Source organism: Oncorhynchus nerka, linkage group LG25 (assembly GCF_034236695.1).
Source record: "Oncorhynchus nerka isolate Pitt River linkage group LG25, Oner_Uvic_2.0, whole genome shotgun sequence".
NCBI classification, from domain to species: Eukaryota; Metazoa; Chordata; class Actinopteri; order Salmoniformes; family Salmonidae; genus Oncorhynchus; species Oncorhynchus nerka.
Window position 1 is genome coordinate 15,396,787 of NC_088420.1, and position 19,930 is coordinate 15,416,716.

At 47.1% G+C, this 19,930-nt stretch overlaps 1 protein-coding gene across 1 annotated transcript in view; it reads right to left on the reverse strand.

Moving 5' to 3' along the window:
• ghrhrl (growth hormone releasing hormone receptor, like) overlaps positions 1-19,930 on the reverse strand; it is a 67,948-nt gene that overhangs the window by 14,257 nt on the left and 33,761 nt on the right. Inside the window, exon 10 of the mRNA XM_065009921.1 lies at positions 18,297-18,388. Within this exon, the coding sequence (XP_064865993.1) occupies positions 18,297-18,388 (92 nt within the window). The remainder of the gene's footprint in view (positions 1-18,296; positions 18,389-19,930) is intronic.

Here is a 19,930-nt window from a genome sequence, read left to right on the forward strand (position 1 = left end):
ACCGGTACAGAGACAATGTAGAGACTATATACAGAGGGTACCGCTACAGAGACAATGTAGAGACTATATACAGAGGGTACCGCTACAGAGTCAATGTGGAGGCTTTATACAGAGGGTACCGATACAGAGACAATGTAGAGACTATATACAGAGGGTACCGCTACAGAGACAATGTAGAGACTATATACAGAGGGTACCGCTACAGAGTCAGTGTGGAGGCTATATACAGAGGGTACCGGTACAGAGTCAATGTGGAGGCTATATACAGGGGGTACCAGTACAGAGTCAATGTGGAGGCTATATACAGAGGGTACCAATACAGAGTCAGTGTGGAGACTATATACAGAGGGTACCAGTACAGAGTCAATGTGGAGGCTATATACAGGGGGTACCAGTACAGAGTCAATGTGGAGGCTATATACAGAGGGTACCAGTACAGAGTCAATGTGGAGGCTATATACAGGGGGTACCGGTACAGAGTCAATGTGGAGGCTATATACAGGGGGTACCAGTACAGAGTCAGTGTGGAGACTATATACAGAGGGTACCAGTACAGAGTCAATGTGGAGGCTATATAGATGGGGTACCAGTACAGAGACAATGTGGAGGCTATATACAGAGGGTACCGGTACAGAGTCAATGTGGAGGCTATATACAGGGGGTACCGGTACAGAGTCAATGTGGAGGCTATATACAGGGGGTACCGGTACAGAGTCAATGTGGAGGCTATATACAGGGGGTACCAGTACAGAGTCAATGTGGAGGCTATATACAGAGGGTACCAGTACAGAGTCAGTGTGGAGACTATATACAGAGGGTACCAGTACAGAGTCAATGTGGAGGCTATATACAGGGGTACCAGTACAGAGTCAATGTGGAGGCTATATACAGAGGGTACCAGTACAGAGTCAATGTGGAGGCTATATACAGGGGGTACCGGTACAGAGTCAATGTGGAGGCTATATACAGGGGTACCGGTACAGAGTCAATGTGGAGGCTATATACAGGGGGTACCGGTACAGAGTCAATGTGGAGGCTATATACAGGGGTACCGATACAGAGTCAATGTGGAGGCTATATACAGAGGGCACCGATACAGAGTCAATGTGGAGGCTATATACAGAGGGTACCGATACAGAGTCAATGTGGAGGCTATATACAGAGGGTACCGGTACAGAGTCAATGTGGAGGCTATATACAGGGGTACCAGTACAGAGTCAATGTGGAGGCTATATACAGAGGGTACCGATACAGAGTCAATGTGGAGGCTATATACAGGGGGTACCGATACAGAGTCAATGTGGAGGCTATATACAGGGGGTACCGGTACAGAGTCAATGTGGAGGCTATATACAGGGGTACCGGTACAGAGTCAATGTGGAGGCTATATACAGGGGGTACCGGTACAGAGTCAATGTGGAGGCTATATACAGGGGGTACCAGTACAGAGTCAATGTGGAGGCTATATACAGAGGGTACCAGTACAGAGTCAATGTGGAGGCTATATACAGAGGGTACCGGTACAGAGTCAATGTGGAGGCTATATACAGAGGGTACCGGTACAGAGTCAATGTGGAGGCTATATACAGAGGGTACCGGTACAGAGTCAATGTGGAGGCTATATACAGGGGGTACCAGTACAGAGTCAGTGTGGAGACTATATACAGGGGGTACCGGTACAGAGTCAGTGTGGAGACTATATACAGAGGGTACCGGTACAGAGACAATGTAGAGACTATATACAGAGGGTACCGCTACAGAGACAATGTAGAGACTATATACAGAGGGTACCGCTACAGAGTCAATGTGGAGGCTTTATACAGAGGGTACCGATACAGAGACAATGTAGAGACTATATACAGAGGGTACCGCTACAGAGACAATGTAGAGACTATATACAGAGGGTACCGCTACAGAGTCAGTGTGGAGGCTATATACAGAGGGTACCGATACAGAGTCAATGTGGAGGCTATATACAGAGGGTACCGATACAGAGTCAATGTGGAGGCTATATACAGAGGGTACCAGTACAGAGTCAGTGTGGAGGCTATATACAGAGGGTACCGATACAGAGTCAATGTGGAGGCTATATACAGAGGGTACCGATACAGAGTCAATGTGGAGGCTATATACAGAGGGCACCGATACAGAGACAATGTGGAGGCTATATACAGAGGGTACCGATACAGAGTCAATGTGGAGGCTATATACAGAGGGTACCAGTACAGAGTCAGTGTGGAGGCTATATACAGAGGGTACCGATACAGAGTCAATGTGGAGGCTATATACAGAGGGTACCGATACAGAGTCAATGTGGAGGCTATATACAGAGGGTACCGATACAGAGACAATGTGGAGGCTTTATACAGAGGGTACCGGTACAGAGTCAATGTGGAGGCTTTATACAGAGGGTACCGGTACAGAGACAATGTGGAGGCTTTATACAGAGGGTACCGGTACAGAGTCAATGTGGAGGCTTTATACAGGGGGTACCAGTACAGAGACAATGTGGAGGCTATATACAGGGGTACCGGTACAGAGTCAATGTGGAGGCTATATACAGGGGGTACCGGTACAGAGTCAATGTGGAGGCTATATACAGGGGTACCGGTACAGAGTCAATGTGGAGGCTATATACAGGGGGTACCAGTACAGAGTCAATGTGGAGGCTATATACAGAGGGTACCAGTACAGAGTCAGTGTGGAGACTATATACAGAGGGTACCAGTACAGAGTCAATGTGGAGGCTATATACAGGGGTACCAGTACAGAGTCAATGTGGAGGCTATATACAGAGGGTACCAGTACAGAGTCAATGTGGAGGCTATATACAGGGGTACCGTACAGAGTCAATGTGGAGGCTATATACAGGGGTACCGGTACAGAGTCAATGTGGAGGCTATATACAGGGGGTACCGGTACAGAGTCAATGTGGAGGCTATATACAGGGGGTACCGATACAGAGTCAATGTGGAGGCTATATACAGAGGGTACCGATACAGAGTCAATGTGGAGGCTATATACAGAGGGTACCGATACAGAGTCAATGTGGAGGCTATATACAGAGGGTACCGGTACAGAGTCAATGTGGAGGCTATATACAGGGGGTACCAGTACAGAGTCAATGTGGAGGCTATATACAGAGGGTACCGATACAGAGTCAATGTGGAGGCTATATACAGGGGGTACCGATACAGAGTCAATGTGGAGGCTATATACAGGGGTACCGGTACAGAGTCAATGTGGAGGCTATATACAGGGGGTACCGGTACAGAGTCAATGTGGAGGCTATATACAGAGGGTACCGGTACAGAGTCAATGTGGAGGCTATATACAGGGGTACCAGTACAGAGTCAATGTGGAGGCTATATACAGAGGGTACCAGTACAGAGTCAATGTGGAGGCTATATACAGAGGGTACCGGTACAGAGTCAATGTGGAGGCTATATACAGAGGGTACCGGTACAGAGTCAATGTGGAGGCTATATACAGAGGGTACCGGTACAGAGTCAATGTGGAGGCTATATACAGGGGTACCAGTACAGAGTCAGTGTGGAGACTATATACAGGGGGGTACCGGTACAGAGTCAGTGTGGAGACTATATACAGAGGGTACCGGTACAGAGACAATGTAGAGACTATATACAGAGGGTACCGCTACAGAGACAATGTAGAGACTATATACAGAGGGTACCGCTACAGAGTCAATGTGGAGGCTTTATACAGAGGGTACCGATACAGAGACAATGTAGAGACTATATACAGAGGGTACCGCTACAGAGACAATGTAGAGACTATATACAGAGGGTACCGCTACAGAGTCAGTGTGGAGGCTATATACAGAGGGTACCGATACAGAGTCAATGTGGAGGCTATATACAGAGGGTACCGATACAGAGTCAATGTGGAGGCTATATACAGAGGGTACCAGTACAGAGTCAGTGTGGAGGCTATATACAGAGGGTACCGATACAGAGTCAATGTGGAGGCTATATACAGAGGGTACCGATACAGAGTCAATGTGGAGGCTATATACAGAGGGTACCGATACAGAGACAATGTGGAGGCTATATACAGAGGGTACCGATACAGAGTCAATGTGGAGGCTATATACAGAGGGTACCAGTACAGAGTCAGTGTGGAGGCTATATACAGAGGGTACCGATACAGAGTCAATGTGGAGGCTATATACAGAGGGTACCGATACAGAGTCAATGTGGAGGCTATATACAGAGGGTACCGATACAGAGACAATGTGGAGGCTTTATACAGAGGGTACCGGTACAGAGTCAATGTGGAGGCTATATACAGAGGGTACCGGTACAGAGTCAATGTGGAGGCTATATACAGGGGGTACCGGTACAGAGTCAATGTGGAGGCTTTATACAGAGGGTACCGATACAGAGTCAATGTGGAGGCTTTATACAGAGGGTACCGGTACAGAGTCAATGTGGAGGCTATATACAGAGGGTACCGGTACAGAGTCAGTGTGGAGGCTATATACAGAGGGTACCGATACAGAGTCAATGTGGAGGCTATATACAGAGGGTACCGATACAGAGACAATGTGGAGGCTTTATACAGAGGGTACCGGTACAGAGTCAATGTGGAGGCTATATACAGAGGGTACCGGTACAGAGTCAATGTGGAGGCTTTATACAGAGGGTACCGGTACAGAGTCAATGTGAGGCTATATACAGAGGGTACCGGTACAGAGTCAGTGTGGAGGCTATATACAGAGGGTACCGATACAGAGTCAATGTGGAGGCTATATACAGAGGGTACCGATACAGAGACAATGTGGAGGCTTTATACAGAGGGTACCGTACAGAGTCAATGTGGAGGCTATATACAGAGGGTACCGGTACAGAGTCAATGTGGAGGCTATATACAGGGGGTACCGGTACAGAGTCAATGTGGAGGCTATATACAGAGGGTACCGATACAGAGACAATGTGGAGGCTTTATACAGAGGGTACCGATACAGAGTTAATGTGGAGGCTATATACAGAGGGTACCGATACAGAGTCAATGTGGAGGCTTTATACAGAGGGTACCGATACAGAGTTAATGTGGAGGCTTTATACAGAGGGTACCGATACAGAGTCAATGTGGAGGCTATATACAGAGGGTACCGATACAGAGACAATGTGGAGGCTTTATACAGAGGGTACCGGTACAGAGTCAATGTGGAGGCTATATACAGAGGGTACCGGTACAGAGTCAATGTGGAGGCTATATACAGGGGGTACCGGTACAGAGTCAATGTGGAGGCTATATACAGAGGGTACCGATACAGAGACAATGTGGAGGCTTTATACAGAGGGTACCGATACAGAGTTAATGTGGAGGCTATATACAGAGGGTACCGATACAGAGTCAATGTGGAGGCTTTATACAGAGGGTACCGATACAGAGTCAGTGTGGAGACTATATACAGGGGGTACCGGTACAGAGTCAGTGTGGAGACTATATACAGAGGGTACCGGTACAGAGACAATGTAGAGACTATATACAGAGGGTACCGCTACAGAGACAATGTAGAGACTATATACAGAGGGTACCGCTACAGAGTCAATGTGGAGGCTTTATACAGAGGGTACCGATACAGAGACAATGTAGAGACTATATACAGAGGGTACCGCTACAGAGACAATGTAGAGACTATATACAGAGGGTACCGCTACAGAGTCAGTGTGGAGGCTATATACAGAGGGTACCGATACAGAGTCAATGTGGAGGCTATATACAGAGGGTACCGATACAGAGTCAATGTGGAGGCTATATACAGAGGGTACCAGTACAGAGTCAGTGTGGAGGCTATATACAGAGGGTACCGATACAGAGTCAATGTGGAGGCTATATACAGAGGGTACCGATACAGAGTCAATGTGGAGGCTATATACAGAGGGTACCGATACAGAGACAATGTGGAGGCTATATACAGAGGGTACCGATACAGAGTCAATGTGGAGGCTATATACAGAGGGTACCAGTACAGAGTCAGTGTGGAGGCTATATACAGAGGGTACCGATACAGAGTCAATGTGGAGGCTATATACAGAGGGTACCGATACAGAGTCAATGTGGAGGCTATATACAGAGGGTACCGATACAGAGACAATGTGGAGGCTTTATACAGAGGGTACCGGTACAGAGTCAATGTGGAGGCTATATACAGAGGGTACCGGTACAGAGTCAATGTGGAGGCTATATACAGGGGGTACCGGTACAGAGTCAATGTGGAGGCTTTATACAGAGGGTACCGGTACAGAGTCAATGTGGAGGCTATATACAGAGGGTACCGGTACAGAGTCAGTGTGGAGGCTATATACAGAGGGTACCGATACAGAGTCAATGTGGAGGCTATATACAGAGGGTACCGATACAGAGACAATGTGGAGGCTTTATACAGAGGGTACCGGTACAGAGTCAATGTGGAGGCTATATACAGAGGGTACCGGTACAGAGTCAATGTGGAGGCTATATACAGGGGGTACCGGTACAGAGTCAATGTGGAGGCTATATACAGAGGGTACCGATACAGAGACAATGTGGAGGCTTTATACAGAGGGTACCGATACAGAGTTAATGTGGAGGCTATATACAGAGGGTACCGATACAGAGTCAATGTGGAGGCTTTATACAGAGGGTACCGATACAGAGTTAATGTGGAGGCTTTATACAGAGGGTACCGATACAGAGTCAATGTGGAGGCTATATACAGAGGGTACCGATACAGAGACAATGTGGAGGCTTTATACAGAGGGTACCGGTACAGAGTCAATGTGGAGGCTATATACAGAGGGTACCGTACAGAGTCAATGTGGAGGCTATATACAGGGGGTACCGGTACAGAGTCAATGTGGAGGCTATATACAGAGGGTACCGATACAGAGACAATGTGGAGGCTTTATACAGAGGGTACCGATACAGAGTTAATGTGGAGGCTATATACAGAGGGTACCGATACAGAGTCAATGTGGAGGCTTTATACAGAGGGTACCGATACAGAGTTAATGTGGAGGCTTTATACAGAGGGTACCGATACAGAGTCAATGTGGAGGCTATATACAGAGGGTACCGATACAGAGACAATGTGGAGGCTTTATACAGAGGGTACCGATACAGAGTTAATGTGGAGGCTATATACAGAGGGTACCGATACAGAGTTAATGTGGAGGCTTTATACAGAGGGTACCGATACAGAGTCAATGTGGAGGCTATATACAGAGGGTACCGGTACAGAGTCAATGTGGAGGCTATATACAGAGGGTACCGATACAGAGTCAATGTGGAGGCTATATACAGAGGGTACCGGTACAGAGTCAATGTGGAGGCTATATACAGAGGGTACCGGTACAGAGTCAATGTGGAGGCTATATACAGAGGGTACCGATACAGAGTTAATGTGGAGGCTTTATACAGAGGGTACCGATACAGAGTCAATGTGGAGGCTATATACAGAGGGTACCGGTACAGAGACAATGTGGAGGCTATATACAGGGGGTACCAGTACAGAGACAATGTGGAGGCTATATACAGGGGGTACCAGTACAGAGTCAATGTGGAGGCTATATACAGGGGGTACCAGTACAGAGACAATGTGGAGGCTATATACAGGGGGTACCAGTACAGAGACAATGTGGAGGCTATATACAGGGGGTACCAGTACAGAGTCAATGTGGAGGCTATATACAGGGGGTACCAGTACAGAGTCAATGTGGAGGCTATATACAGGGGGTACCAGTACAGAGACAATGTGGAGGCTATATACAGGGGGTACCAGTACAGAGACAATGTGGAGGCTATATACAGGGGGTACCAGTACAGAGACAATGTGGAGGCTATATACAGGGGGTACCGGTACAGAGACAATGTGGAGGCTATATACAGGGGGTACCGGTACAGAGTCAATGTGGAGGCTATATACAGGGGGTACCAGTACAGAGACAATATGGAGGCTATATACAGAGGGTACCGGTACAGAGTCAATGTGGAGGCTATATACAGGGAGTACCGGTACAGAGTCAATGTGGAGGTTATATACAGAGGGTACCGGTACAGAGTCAATGTGGAGGCTATATACAGGGGGTACCAGTACAGAGACAATGTGGAGGCTATATACAGGGGGTACCAGTACAGAGACAATGTGGAGGCTATATACAGGGGGTACCGGTACAGAGACAATGTGGAGGCTATATACAGGGGGTACCGGTACAGAGTCAATGTGGAGGCTATATACAGGGGGTACCAGTACAGAGACAATATGGAGGCTATATACAGAGGGTACCGGTACAGAGTCAATGTGGAGGCTATATACAGAGGGTACCGGTACAGAGTCAATGTGGAGGCTATATACAGGGGGTACCGGTACAGAGTCAATGTGGAGGCTATATACAGGGGGTACCAGTACAGAGTCAATGTGGAGGCTATATACAGAGGGTACCAGTACAGAGTCAGTGTGGAGACTATATACAGAGGGTACCAGTACAGAGTCAATGTGGAGGCTATATACAGAGGGTACCGGTACAGAGTCAATGTGGAGGCTATATACAGAGGGTACCAGTACAGAGACAATGTGGAGGCTATATACAGAGGGTACCGGTACAGAGTCAATGTGGAGGCTATATACAGGGGGTACCGGTACAGAGTCAATGTGGAGGCTATATACAGGGGGTACCAGTACAGAGTCAATGTGGAGGCTATATACAGAGGGTACCAGTACAGAGTCAGTGTGGAGACTATATACAGAGGGTACCAGTACAGAGTCAATGTGGAGGCTATATACAGAGGGTACCGGTACAGAGTCAATGTGGAGGCTATATACAGGGGGTACCGGTACAGAGTCAATGTGGAGGCTATATACAGGGGGTACCGGTACAGAGTCAATGTGGAGGCTATATACAGGGGGTACCAGTACAGAGTCAATGTGGAGGCTATATACAGAGGGTACCAGTACAGAGTCAGTGTGGAGACTATATACAGAGGGTACCAGTACAGAGTCAATGTGGAGGCTATATACAGGGGGTACCAGTACAGAGTCAATGTGGAGGCTATATACAGAGGGTACCAGTACAGAGTCAATGTGGAGGCTATATACAGGGGGTACCGGTACAGAGTCAATGTGGAGGCTATATACAGGGGGTACCAGTACAGAGTCAGTGTGGAGACTATATACAGAGGGTACCAGTACAGAGTCAATGTGGAGGCTATATAGATGGGGTACCAGTACAGAGACAATGTGGAGGCTATATACAGAGGGTACCGGTACAGAGTCAATGTGGAGGCTATATACAGGGGGTACCGGTACAGAGTCAATGTGGAGGCTATATACAGGGGGTACCGGTACAGAGTCAATGTGGAGGCTATATACAGGGGGTACCAGTACAGAGTCAATGTGGAGGCTATATACAGAGGGTACCAGTACAGAGTCAGTGTGGAGACTATATACAGAGGGTACCAGTACAGAGTCAATGTGGAGGCTATATACAGGGGTACCAGTACAGAGTCAATGTGGAGGCTATATACAGAGGGTACCAGTACAGAGTCAATGTGGAGGCTATATACAGGGGGTACCGGTACAGAGTCAATGTGGAGGCTATATACAGGGGGTACCGGCACAGAGTCAATGTGGAGGCTATATACAGGGGGTACCGGTACAGAGTCAATGTGGAGGCTATATACAGGGGGTACCGATACAGAGTCAATGTGGAGGCTATATACAGAGGGTACCGATACAGAGTCAATGTGGAGGCTATATACAGAGGGTACCGATACAGAGTCAATGTGGAGGCTATATACAGAGGGTACCGGTACAGAGTCAATGTGGAGGCTATATACAGGGGGTACCAGTACAGAGTCAATGTGGAGGCTATATACAGAGGGTACCGATACAGAGTCAATGTGGAGGCTATATACAGGGGGTACCGATACAGAGTCAATGTGGAGGCTATATACAGGGGGTACCGGTACAGAGTCAATGTGGAGGCTATATACAGGGGGTACCGGTACAGAGTCAATGTGGAGGCTATATACAGAGGGTACCGGTACAGAGTCAATGTGGAGGCTATATACAGGGGGTACCAGTACAGAGTCAATGTGGAGGCTATATACAGAGGGTACCAGTACAGAGTCAATGTGGAGGCTATATACAGAGGGTACCGGTACAGAGTCAATGTGGAGGCTATATACAGAGGGTACCGGTACAGAGTCAATGTGGAGGCTATATACAGAGGGTACCGGTACAGAGTCAATGTGGAGGCTATATACAGGGGGTACCAGTACAGAGTCAGTGTGGAGACTATATACAGGGGGTACCGGTACAGAGTCAGTGTGGAGACTATATACAGAGGGTACCGGTACAGAGACAATGTAGAGACTATATACAGAGGGTACCGCTACAGAGACAATGTAGAGACTATATACAGAGGGTACCGCTACAGAGTCAATGTGGAGGCTTTATACAGAGGGTACCGATACAGAGACAATGTAGAGACTATATACAGAGGGTACCGCTACAGAGACAATGTAGAGACTATATACAGAGGGTACCGCTACAGAGTCAGTGTGGAGGCTATATACAGAGGGTACCGATACAGAGTCAATGTGGAGGCTATATACAGAGGGTACCGATACAGAGTCAATGTGGAGGCTATATACAGAGGGTACCAGTACAGAGTCAGTGTGGAGGCTATATACAGAGGGTACCGATACAGAGTCAATGTGGAGGCTATATACAGAGGGTACCGATACAGAGTCAATGTGGAGGCTATATACAGAGGGTACCGATACAGAGACAATGTGGAGGCTATATACAGAGGGTACCGATACAGAGTCAATGTGGAGGCTATATACAGAGGGTACCAGTACAGAGTCAGTGTGGAGGCTATATACAGAGGGTACCGATACAGAGTCAATGTGGAGGCTATATACAGAGGGTACCGATACAGAGTCAATGTGGAGGCTATATACAGAGGGTACCGATACAGAGACAATGTGGAGGCTTTATACAGAGGGTACCGGTACAGAGTCAATGTGGAGGCTTTATACAGAGGGTACCGGTACAGAGACAATGTGGAGGCTTTATACAGAGGGTACCGGTACAGAGTCAATGTGGAGGCTTTATACAGGGGGTACCAGTACAGAGACAATGTGGAGGCTATATACAGGGGGTACCGGTACAGAGTCAATGTGGAGGCTATATACAGGGGGTACCGGTACAGAGTCAATGTGGAGGCTATATACAGGGGGTACCGGTACAGAGTCAATGTGGAGGCTATATACAGGGGGTACCAGTACAGAGTCAATGTGGAGGCTATATACAGAGGGTACCAGTACAGAGTCAGTGTGGAGACTATATACAGAGGGTACCAGTACAGAGTCAATGTGGAGGCTATATACAGGGGGTACCAGTACAGAGTCAATGTGGAGGCTATATACAGAGGGTACCAGTACAGAGTCAATGTGGAGGCTATATACAGGGGGTACCGGTACAGAGTCAATGTGGAGGCTATATACAGGGGGTACCGGTACAGAGTCAATGTGGAGGCTATATACAGGGGGTACCGGTACAGAGTCAATGTGGAGGCTATATACAGGGGGTACCGATACAGAGTCAATGTGGAGGCTATATACAGAGGGTACCGATACAGAGTCAATGTGGAGGCTATATACAGAGGGTACCGATACAGAGTCAATGTGGAGGCTATATACAGAGGGTACCGGTACAGAGTCAATGTGGAGGCTATATACAGGGGGTACCAGTACAGAGTCAATGTGGAGGCTATATACAGAGGGTACCGATACAGAGTCAATGTGGAGGCTATATACAGGGGGTACCGATACAGAGTCAATGTGGAGGCTATATACAGGGGGTACCGGTACAGAGTCAATGTGGAGGCTATATACAGGGGGTACCGGTACAGAGTCAATGTGGAGGCTATATACAGAGGGTACCGGTACAGAGTCAATGTGGAGGCTATATACAGGGGGTACCAGTACAGAGTCAATGTGGAGGCTATATACAGAGGGTACCAGTACAGAGTCAATGTGGAGGCTATATACAGAGGGTACCGGTACAGAGTCAATGTGGAGGCTATATACAGAGGGTACCGGTACAGAGTCAATGTGGAGGCTATATACAGAGGGTACCGGTACAGAGTCAATGTGGAGGCTATATACAGGGGGTACCAGTACAGAGTCAGTGTGGAGACTATATACAGGGGGTACCGGTACAGAGTCAGTGTGGAGACTATATACAGAGGGTACCGGTACAGAGACAATGTAGAGACTATATACAGAGGGTACCGCTACAGAGACAATGTAGAGACTATATACAGAGGGTACCGCTACAGAGTCAATGTGGAGGCTTTATACAGAGGGTACCGATACAGAGACAATGTAGAGACTATATACAGAGGGTACCGCTACAGAGACAATGTAGAGACTATATACAGAGGGTACCGCTACAGAGTCAGTGTGGAGGCTATATACAGAGGGTACCGATACAGAGTCAATGTGGAGGCTATATACAGAGGGTACCGATACAGAGTCAATGTGGAGGCTATATACAGAGGGTACCAGTACAGAGTCAATGTGGAGGCTATATACAGAGGGGTACCGATACAGAGTCAATGTGGAGGCTATATACAGAGGGTACCGATACAGAGTCAATGTGGAGGCTATATACAGAGGGTACCGATACAGAGACAATGTGGAGGCTATATACAGAGGGTACCGATACAGAGTCAATGTGGAGGCTATATACAGAGGGTACCAGTACAGAGTCAGTGTGGAGGCTATATACAGAGGGTACCGATACAGAGTCAATGTGGAGGCTATATACAGAGGGTACCGATACAGAGTCAATGTGGAGGCTATATACAGAGGGTACCGATACAGAGACAATGTGGAGGCTTTATACAGAGGGTACCGGTACAGAGTCAATGTGGAGGCTATATACAGAGGGTACCGGTACAGAGTCAATGTGGAGGCTATATACAGGGGGTACCGGTACAGAGTCAATGTGGAGGCTTTATACAGAGGGTACCGATACAGAGTCAATGTGGAGGCTTTATACAGAGGGTACCGGTACAGAGTCAATGTGGAGGCTATATACAGAGGGTACCGGTACAGAGTCAGTGTGGAGGCTATATACAGAGGGTACCGATACAGAGTCAATGTGGAGGCTATATACAGAGGGTACCGATACAGAGACAATGTGGAGGCTTTATACAGAGGGTACCGGTACAGAGTCAATGTGGAGGCTATATACAGAGGGTACCGGTACAGAGTCAATGTGGAGGCTTTATACAGAGGGTACCGGTACAGAGTCAATGTGGAGGCTATATACAGAGGGTACCGGTACAGAGACAATGTGGAGGCTTTATACAGAGGTACCGGTACAGAGTCAATGTGGAGGCTATATACAGAGGGGGTACCGGTACAGAGTCAATGTGGAGGCTATATACAGGGGGTACCGGTACAGAGTCAATGTGGAGGCTATATACAGAGGGTACCGATACAGAGACAATGTGGAGGCTTTATACAGAGGGTACCGATACAGAGTTAATGTGGAGGCTATATACAGAGGGTACCGATACAGAGTCAATGTGGAGGCTTTATACAGAGGGTACCGATACAGAGTTAATGTGGAGGCTTTATACAGAGGGTACCGATACAGAGTCAATGTGGAGGCTATATACAGAGGGTACCGATACAGAGACAATGTGGAGGCTTTATACAGAGGGTACCGGTACAGAGTCAATGTGGAGGCTATATACAGAGGGTACCGGTACAGAGTCAATGTGGAGGCTATATACAGGGGGTACCGGTACAGAGTCAATGTGGAGGCTATATACAGAGGGTACCGATACAGAGACAATGTGGAGGCTTTATACAGAGGGTACCGATACAGAGTTAATGTGGAGGCTATATACAGAGGGTACCGATACAGAGTCAATGTGGAGGCTTTATACAGAGGGTACCGATACAGAGTCAGTGTGGAGACTATATACAGGGGGTACCGGTACAGAGTCAGTGTGGAGACTATATACAGAGGGTACCGGTACAGAGACAATGTAGAGACTATATACAGAGGGTACCGCTACAGAGACAATGTAGAGACTATATACAGAGGGTACCGCTACAGAGTCAATGTGGAGGCTTTATACAGAGGGTACCGATACAGAGACAATGTAGAGACTATATACAGAGGGTACCGGTACAGAGACAATGTAGAGACTATATACAGAGGGTACCGCTACAGAGTCAGTGTGGAGGCTATATACAGAGGGTACCGATACAGAGTCAATGTGGAGGCTATATACAGAGGGTACCGATACAGAGTCAATGTGGAGGCTATATACAGAGGGTACCAGTACAGAGTCAGTGTGGAGGCTATATACAGAGGGTACCGATACAGAGTCAATGTGGAGGCTATATACAGAGGGGTACCGATACAGAGTCAATGTGGAGGCTATATACAGAGGGGTACCGATACAGAGACAATGTGGAGGCTATATACAGAGGGTACCGATACAGAGTCAATGTGGAGGCTATATACAGAGGGTACCAGTACAGAGTCAGTGTGGAGGCTATATACAGAGGGTACCGATACAGAGTCAATGTGGAGGCTATATACAGAGGGTACCGATACAGAGTCAATGTGGAGGCTATATACAGAGGGTACCGATACAGAGACAATGTGAGGCTTTATACAGAGGGTACCGGTACAGAGTCAATGTGGAGGCTATATACAGAGGGTACCGGTACAGAGTCAATGTGGAGGCTATATACAGGGGGTACCGGTACAGAGTCAATGTGGAGGCTTTATACAGAGGGTACCGGTACAGAGTCAATGTGGAGGCTATATACAGAGGGTACCGGTACAGAGTCAGTGTGGAGGCTATATACAGAGGGTACCGATACAGAGTCAATGTGGAGGCTATATACAGAGGGTACCGATACAGAGACAATGTGGAGGCTTTATACAGAGGGTACCGGTACAGAGTCAATGTGGAGGCTATATACAGAGGGTACCGGTACAGAGTCAATGTGGAGGCTATATACAGGGGTACCGGTACAGAGTCAATGTGGAGGCTATATACAGAGGGTACCGATACAGAGACAATGTGGAGGCTTTATACAGAGGGTACCGATACAGAGTTAATGTGGAGGCTATATACAGAGGGTACCGATACAGAGTCAATGTGGAGGCTTTATACAGAGGGTACCGATACAGAGTTAATGTGGAGGCTTTATACAGAGGGTACCGATACAGAGTCAATGTGGAGGCTATATACAGAGGGTACCGATACAGAGACAATGTGGAGGCTTTATACAGAGGGTACCGGTACAGAGTCAATGTGGAGGCTATATACAGAGGGTACCGGTACAGAGTCAATGTGGAGGCTATATACAGGGGGTACCGGTACAGAGTCAATGTGGAGGCTATATACAGAGGGTACCGATACAGAGACAATGTGGAGGCTTTATACAGAGGGTACCGATACAGAGTTAATGTGGAGGCTATATACAGAGGGTACCGATACAGAGTCAATGTGGAGGCTTTATACAGAGGGTACCGATACAGAGTTAATGTGGAGGCTTTATACAGAGGGTACCGATACAGAGTCAATGTGGAGGCTATATACAGAGGGTACCGATACAGAGACAATGTGGAGGCTTTATACAGAGGGTACCGATACAGAGTTAATGTGGAGGCTATATACAGAGGGTACCGATACAGAGTTAATGTGGAGGCTTTATACAGAGGGTACCGATACAGAGTCAATGTGGAGGCTATATACAGAGGGTACCGGTACAGAGTCAATGTGGAGGCTATATACAGAGGGTACCGATACAGAGTCAATGTGGAGGCTATATACAGAGGGTACCGGTACAGAGTCAATGTGGAGGCTATATACAGAGGGTACCGGTACAGAGTCAATGTGGAGGCTATATACAGAGGGTACCGATACAGAGTTAATGTGGAGGCTTTATACAGAGGGTACCGATACAGAGTCAATGTGGAGGCTATATACAGAGGGTACCGATACAGAGTCAATGTGGAGGCTATATACAGAGGGTACCGATACAGAGTTAATGTGGAGGCTATATACAGAGGGTACCGGTACAGAGTCAATGTGGAGGCTATATACAGAGGGTACCAGTACAGAGTCAATGTGGAGACTATATACAGAGGGTACCAGTACAGAGTCAATGTGGAGGCTATATACAGAGGGTACCGGTACAGAGACAATGTGGAGGCTATATACAGGGGGTACCGGTACAGAGACAATGTGGAGGCTATATACAGGGGTTACCGATACAGAGACAATGTGGAGGCTATATACAGAGGGTACCAGTACAGAGTCAATGTGGAGACTGTATACAGGGGGTACCAGTACAGAGTCAATGTGGAGGCTATATACAGAGGGTACCGGTACAGAGTCAATGTGGAGGCTATATACAGGGGGTACCGGTACAGAGACAATGTGGAGGCTATATACAGGGGTTACCGATACAGAGACAATGTGGAGGCTATATACAGAGGGTACCAGTACAGAGTCAATGTGGAGGCTATATACAGAGGGTACCGGTACAGAGTCAATGTGGAGGCTATATACAGAGGGTACCGGTACAGAGTCAGTGTGCGAGGGCACCGGTTAGTTGATGTAATGTACATGTAGGTAGAGATAATGTGACCATGCATAGATGATAAACAGAGAGCAGCAGTAGCAGCGTAAAAGAGGGGTCTGGGTAACACTTTGGGATAGTAGCTGTTAAGCCTTTTGGACCTAGACTTGGCGCTCTGGTACCGCTTGCCGTGTGGTAACAGAGAGCAGTCTTTGACTAGGGTGGCTGGTGTCTTTGACAATTTTTTGGGCCTTCCTCTGATACCGCCTGGTATAGAGGTGCTGGATGGCGGGAAGCTTGGACCCAGTGATGTACTGGGCCGTACACACTACCCTGTTTAGTGCCCTGTGGTCGGAGGCTGAGCAGTTGCCATACCAGGCAGTGATGCAACCAGTTAGGATGCTCTCGATGGTGCAGCTGTAGAACCTTTTGAGGATCTGAGGACCCATGCCAAATCTTTTCAGTCTCCTGAGGGGGAATAGGTTTTGTCGTGCCCTCTTCACGACTGTCTTGGTGTGCTTGGACCATGTTAGTTTGTTGGTGATGTGGACACCATGGAACTTGAAGTTATCAACCTGCTCCACTACAGCCCCGTCGATGAGAATGGGGGCGTGCTCGGACCTCCTTTTCCTGTAGTCCACAATCATTTCCTTTGTCTTGATCACATTGAGGGAGAGGTTGTTGTCCTTGCACCACACGACCAGGTCTCTGACCTCCTTCCTATAGGCTGTCTCCTCGTTGTTGGTGATCAGGCCTGCCACTGATGTGTCATCGGTAAACTTGATGATAGTGTTGGAGCCGTGCCTGGCCGTGCAGTCATGAGTGATCAGGGAGTACAGGAGGGGACTGAGCACGCACCCCTCAGGGGCCCCTGTGTTGAGGATCAGCGTGGTGGATGTGTCATTACCTACCCTTACCACCTGGGGGTGAGTGCATATGGAGTCATTTAGGCAGGTTGCCTAAGTCCCTGTACCCAAGAACACTATGGTGGTCTGCTTGAAACCTGTTGGTATTACAGACTCGGACAGGGAGAGGTTGAAAATGTCAGTGAAGACACCTGCCAAATGGTCAGCGCATGCTCGCAGTACACGACCTGGTAATCCGTCTGGCCCTGTGGCCTTGTGAATGTTGACCTGTTTAAATGTCTTACTCACATCGGCTACGGAGAGCGTGATCACACAGTCGTCCGGAACTGCTGATGCTCTCATGCATGCTTGCATACTTGCCTTGAAGCGAGCATATTATTAGCTCGCCTGGCAGGCTCGTGTCACTGGGCAGCTCGCGGCTGTGCTTCCCTTTGTAGGCTAAATGGACTGAACTTCAGTGACCCCAGAATGTGCCTGAGCAACAACCTTCATTATCTACTTCTGCATTGCATAAGGTACTCAGAATACTAAGTCAGTCAGTGATTATGGTGACTCTGGCTCTCTCCTCAAAATGGAAACTTGGAAAGTTGACTTCACTCAGATCTCCCATTTATCTGTTGCAGACAGACATCATAATAGATGGAACAGTAGATATAATCTAGATTGTATCCTATAATTGTCTCTTCCTGTCTTTTCCAGACAGTAACTTCCCATTGGAACTGCCCAATCAAATCATCTCCCCCATATCGATCCATTCTTGTATCATTGAATGGAAGAAAAATACCTCACCTGTAGTTGTCAGAGTTATTGAACTGGATCAGACGAGGGTTCAGTTTCTGTATCAGGATTTTGATGATGTTCAGAAAGAGGATGAAATTGACCTGTTGATTTAATAAAAATTGTATCAATCATTTTATAAAGCCCTTTTTTACCCACAGTGTCTGAGTGCTTTACAGTAACACAACATGGAGACAATCTTCCCAAGGGGATTCAATAAATTAAACTAAACAATATTCCTCCTTTTCTGAGTTGCAACTTGCATTGCCATGGCAACAGGAAAACCAATCTGTACTTGGTATGGATTCAGGACAATTTTCGCTGCCTAGAATTGACAGAGATCAATGGAGAAATATCAGAATAAAGCATTAACTTTCTTTAAAAGTAGGCAAAAAACAATCACAAGTTCCCTGTCACATAAGTAAAGGCATAAGGCTATGCATTCTATGGAAAATAATGAGTGACATGGAAGGTGTTCCACGACGCGCCACCTGAGTGGAACCACAGCACAATGAGACGGATATTTCACTGGATGTATGAACGTGAAGCATCCGCTTGGCGTTTCCACTCACTACCAAATATGGTAGCGAGAGGAAGCCCATTGGCCGGCAGTGGGAGAAGATGGCGTGAGATGGATTTTGTCCGACATTCTGCACATTTTCTCATCAATTAAACATTTGATCTCAATACAGTTTTCTGTTCCCCAAACTAGAATCATATGAACAGAGTGGCACAGAGACTTTACCCAAACTAGAATCATATGAACAGAGTGGCACAGAGACTTTACCCAAACTAGAATCATATGAACAGAGTGGCACAGAGACTTTACCCAAACTAGAATCATATGAACAGAGTGGCACAGAGACTTTACCCAAACTAGAATCATATGAACAGAGTGGCACAGAGAGCTGTCTGAGCAGCTTACCGGTCGCTGCAGCTGTACACAGCCCATCTGTAAATAACCAACTACCTACCTCATCCCCATATTTGTTTTTGTTTTTCTGCTCTTTTGCACACCAGTATTTCTACTTGCACATCCTCATCTGCACATACAGTGCCTTGCGAAAGTATTCGGCCCCCTTGAACTTTGTGACCTTTTGCCACATTTCAGGCTTCAAACATAAATATATAAAACTGTATTTTTTTGTGAAGAATCAACAACAAGTGGGACACAATCATGAAGTGGAACGACATTTATTGGATATTTCAAACTTTTTTAACAAATCAAAAACTGAAAAATTGGGCGTGCAAAATTATTCAGCCCCTTTAAGTTAATACTTTGTAGCGCCACCTTTTGCTGCGATTACAGCTGTAAGTCGCTTGGGGTATGTCTCTATCAGTTTTGCACATCGAGAGACTGAAATTTTTTCCCATTCCTCCTTGGAAAACAGCTCGAGCTCAGTGAGGTTGGATGGAGAGCATTTGTGAACAGCAGTTTTCAGTTCTTTCCACAGATTCTCGATTGGATTCAGGTCTGGACTTTGACTTGGCCATTCTAACACCTGGATATGTTTATTTTTGAACCATTCCATTGTAGATTTTGCTTTATGTTTTGGATCATTGTCTTGTTGGAAGACAAATCTCCGTCCCAGTCTCAGGTCTTTTGCAGACTCCATCAGGTTTTCTTCCAGAATGGTCCTGTATTT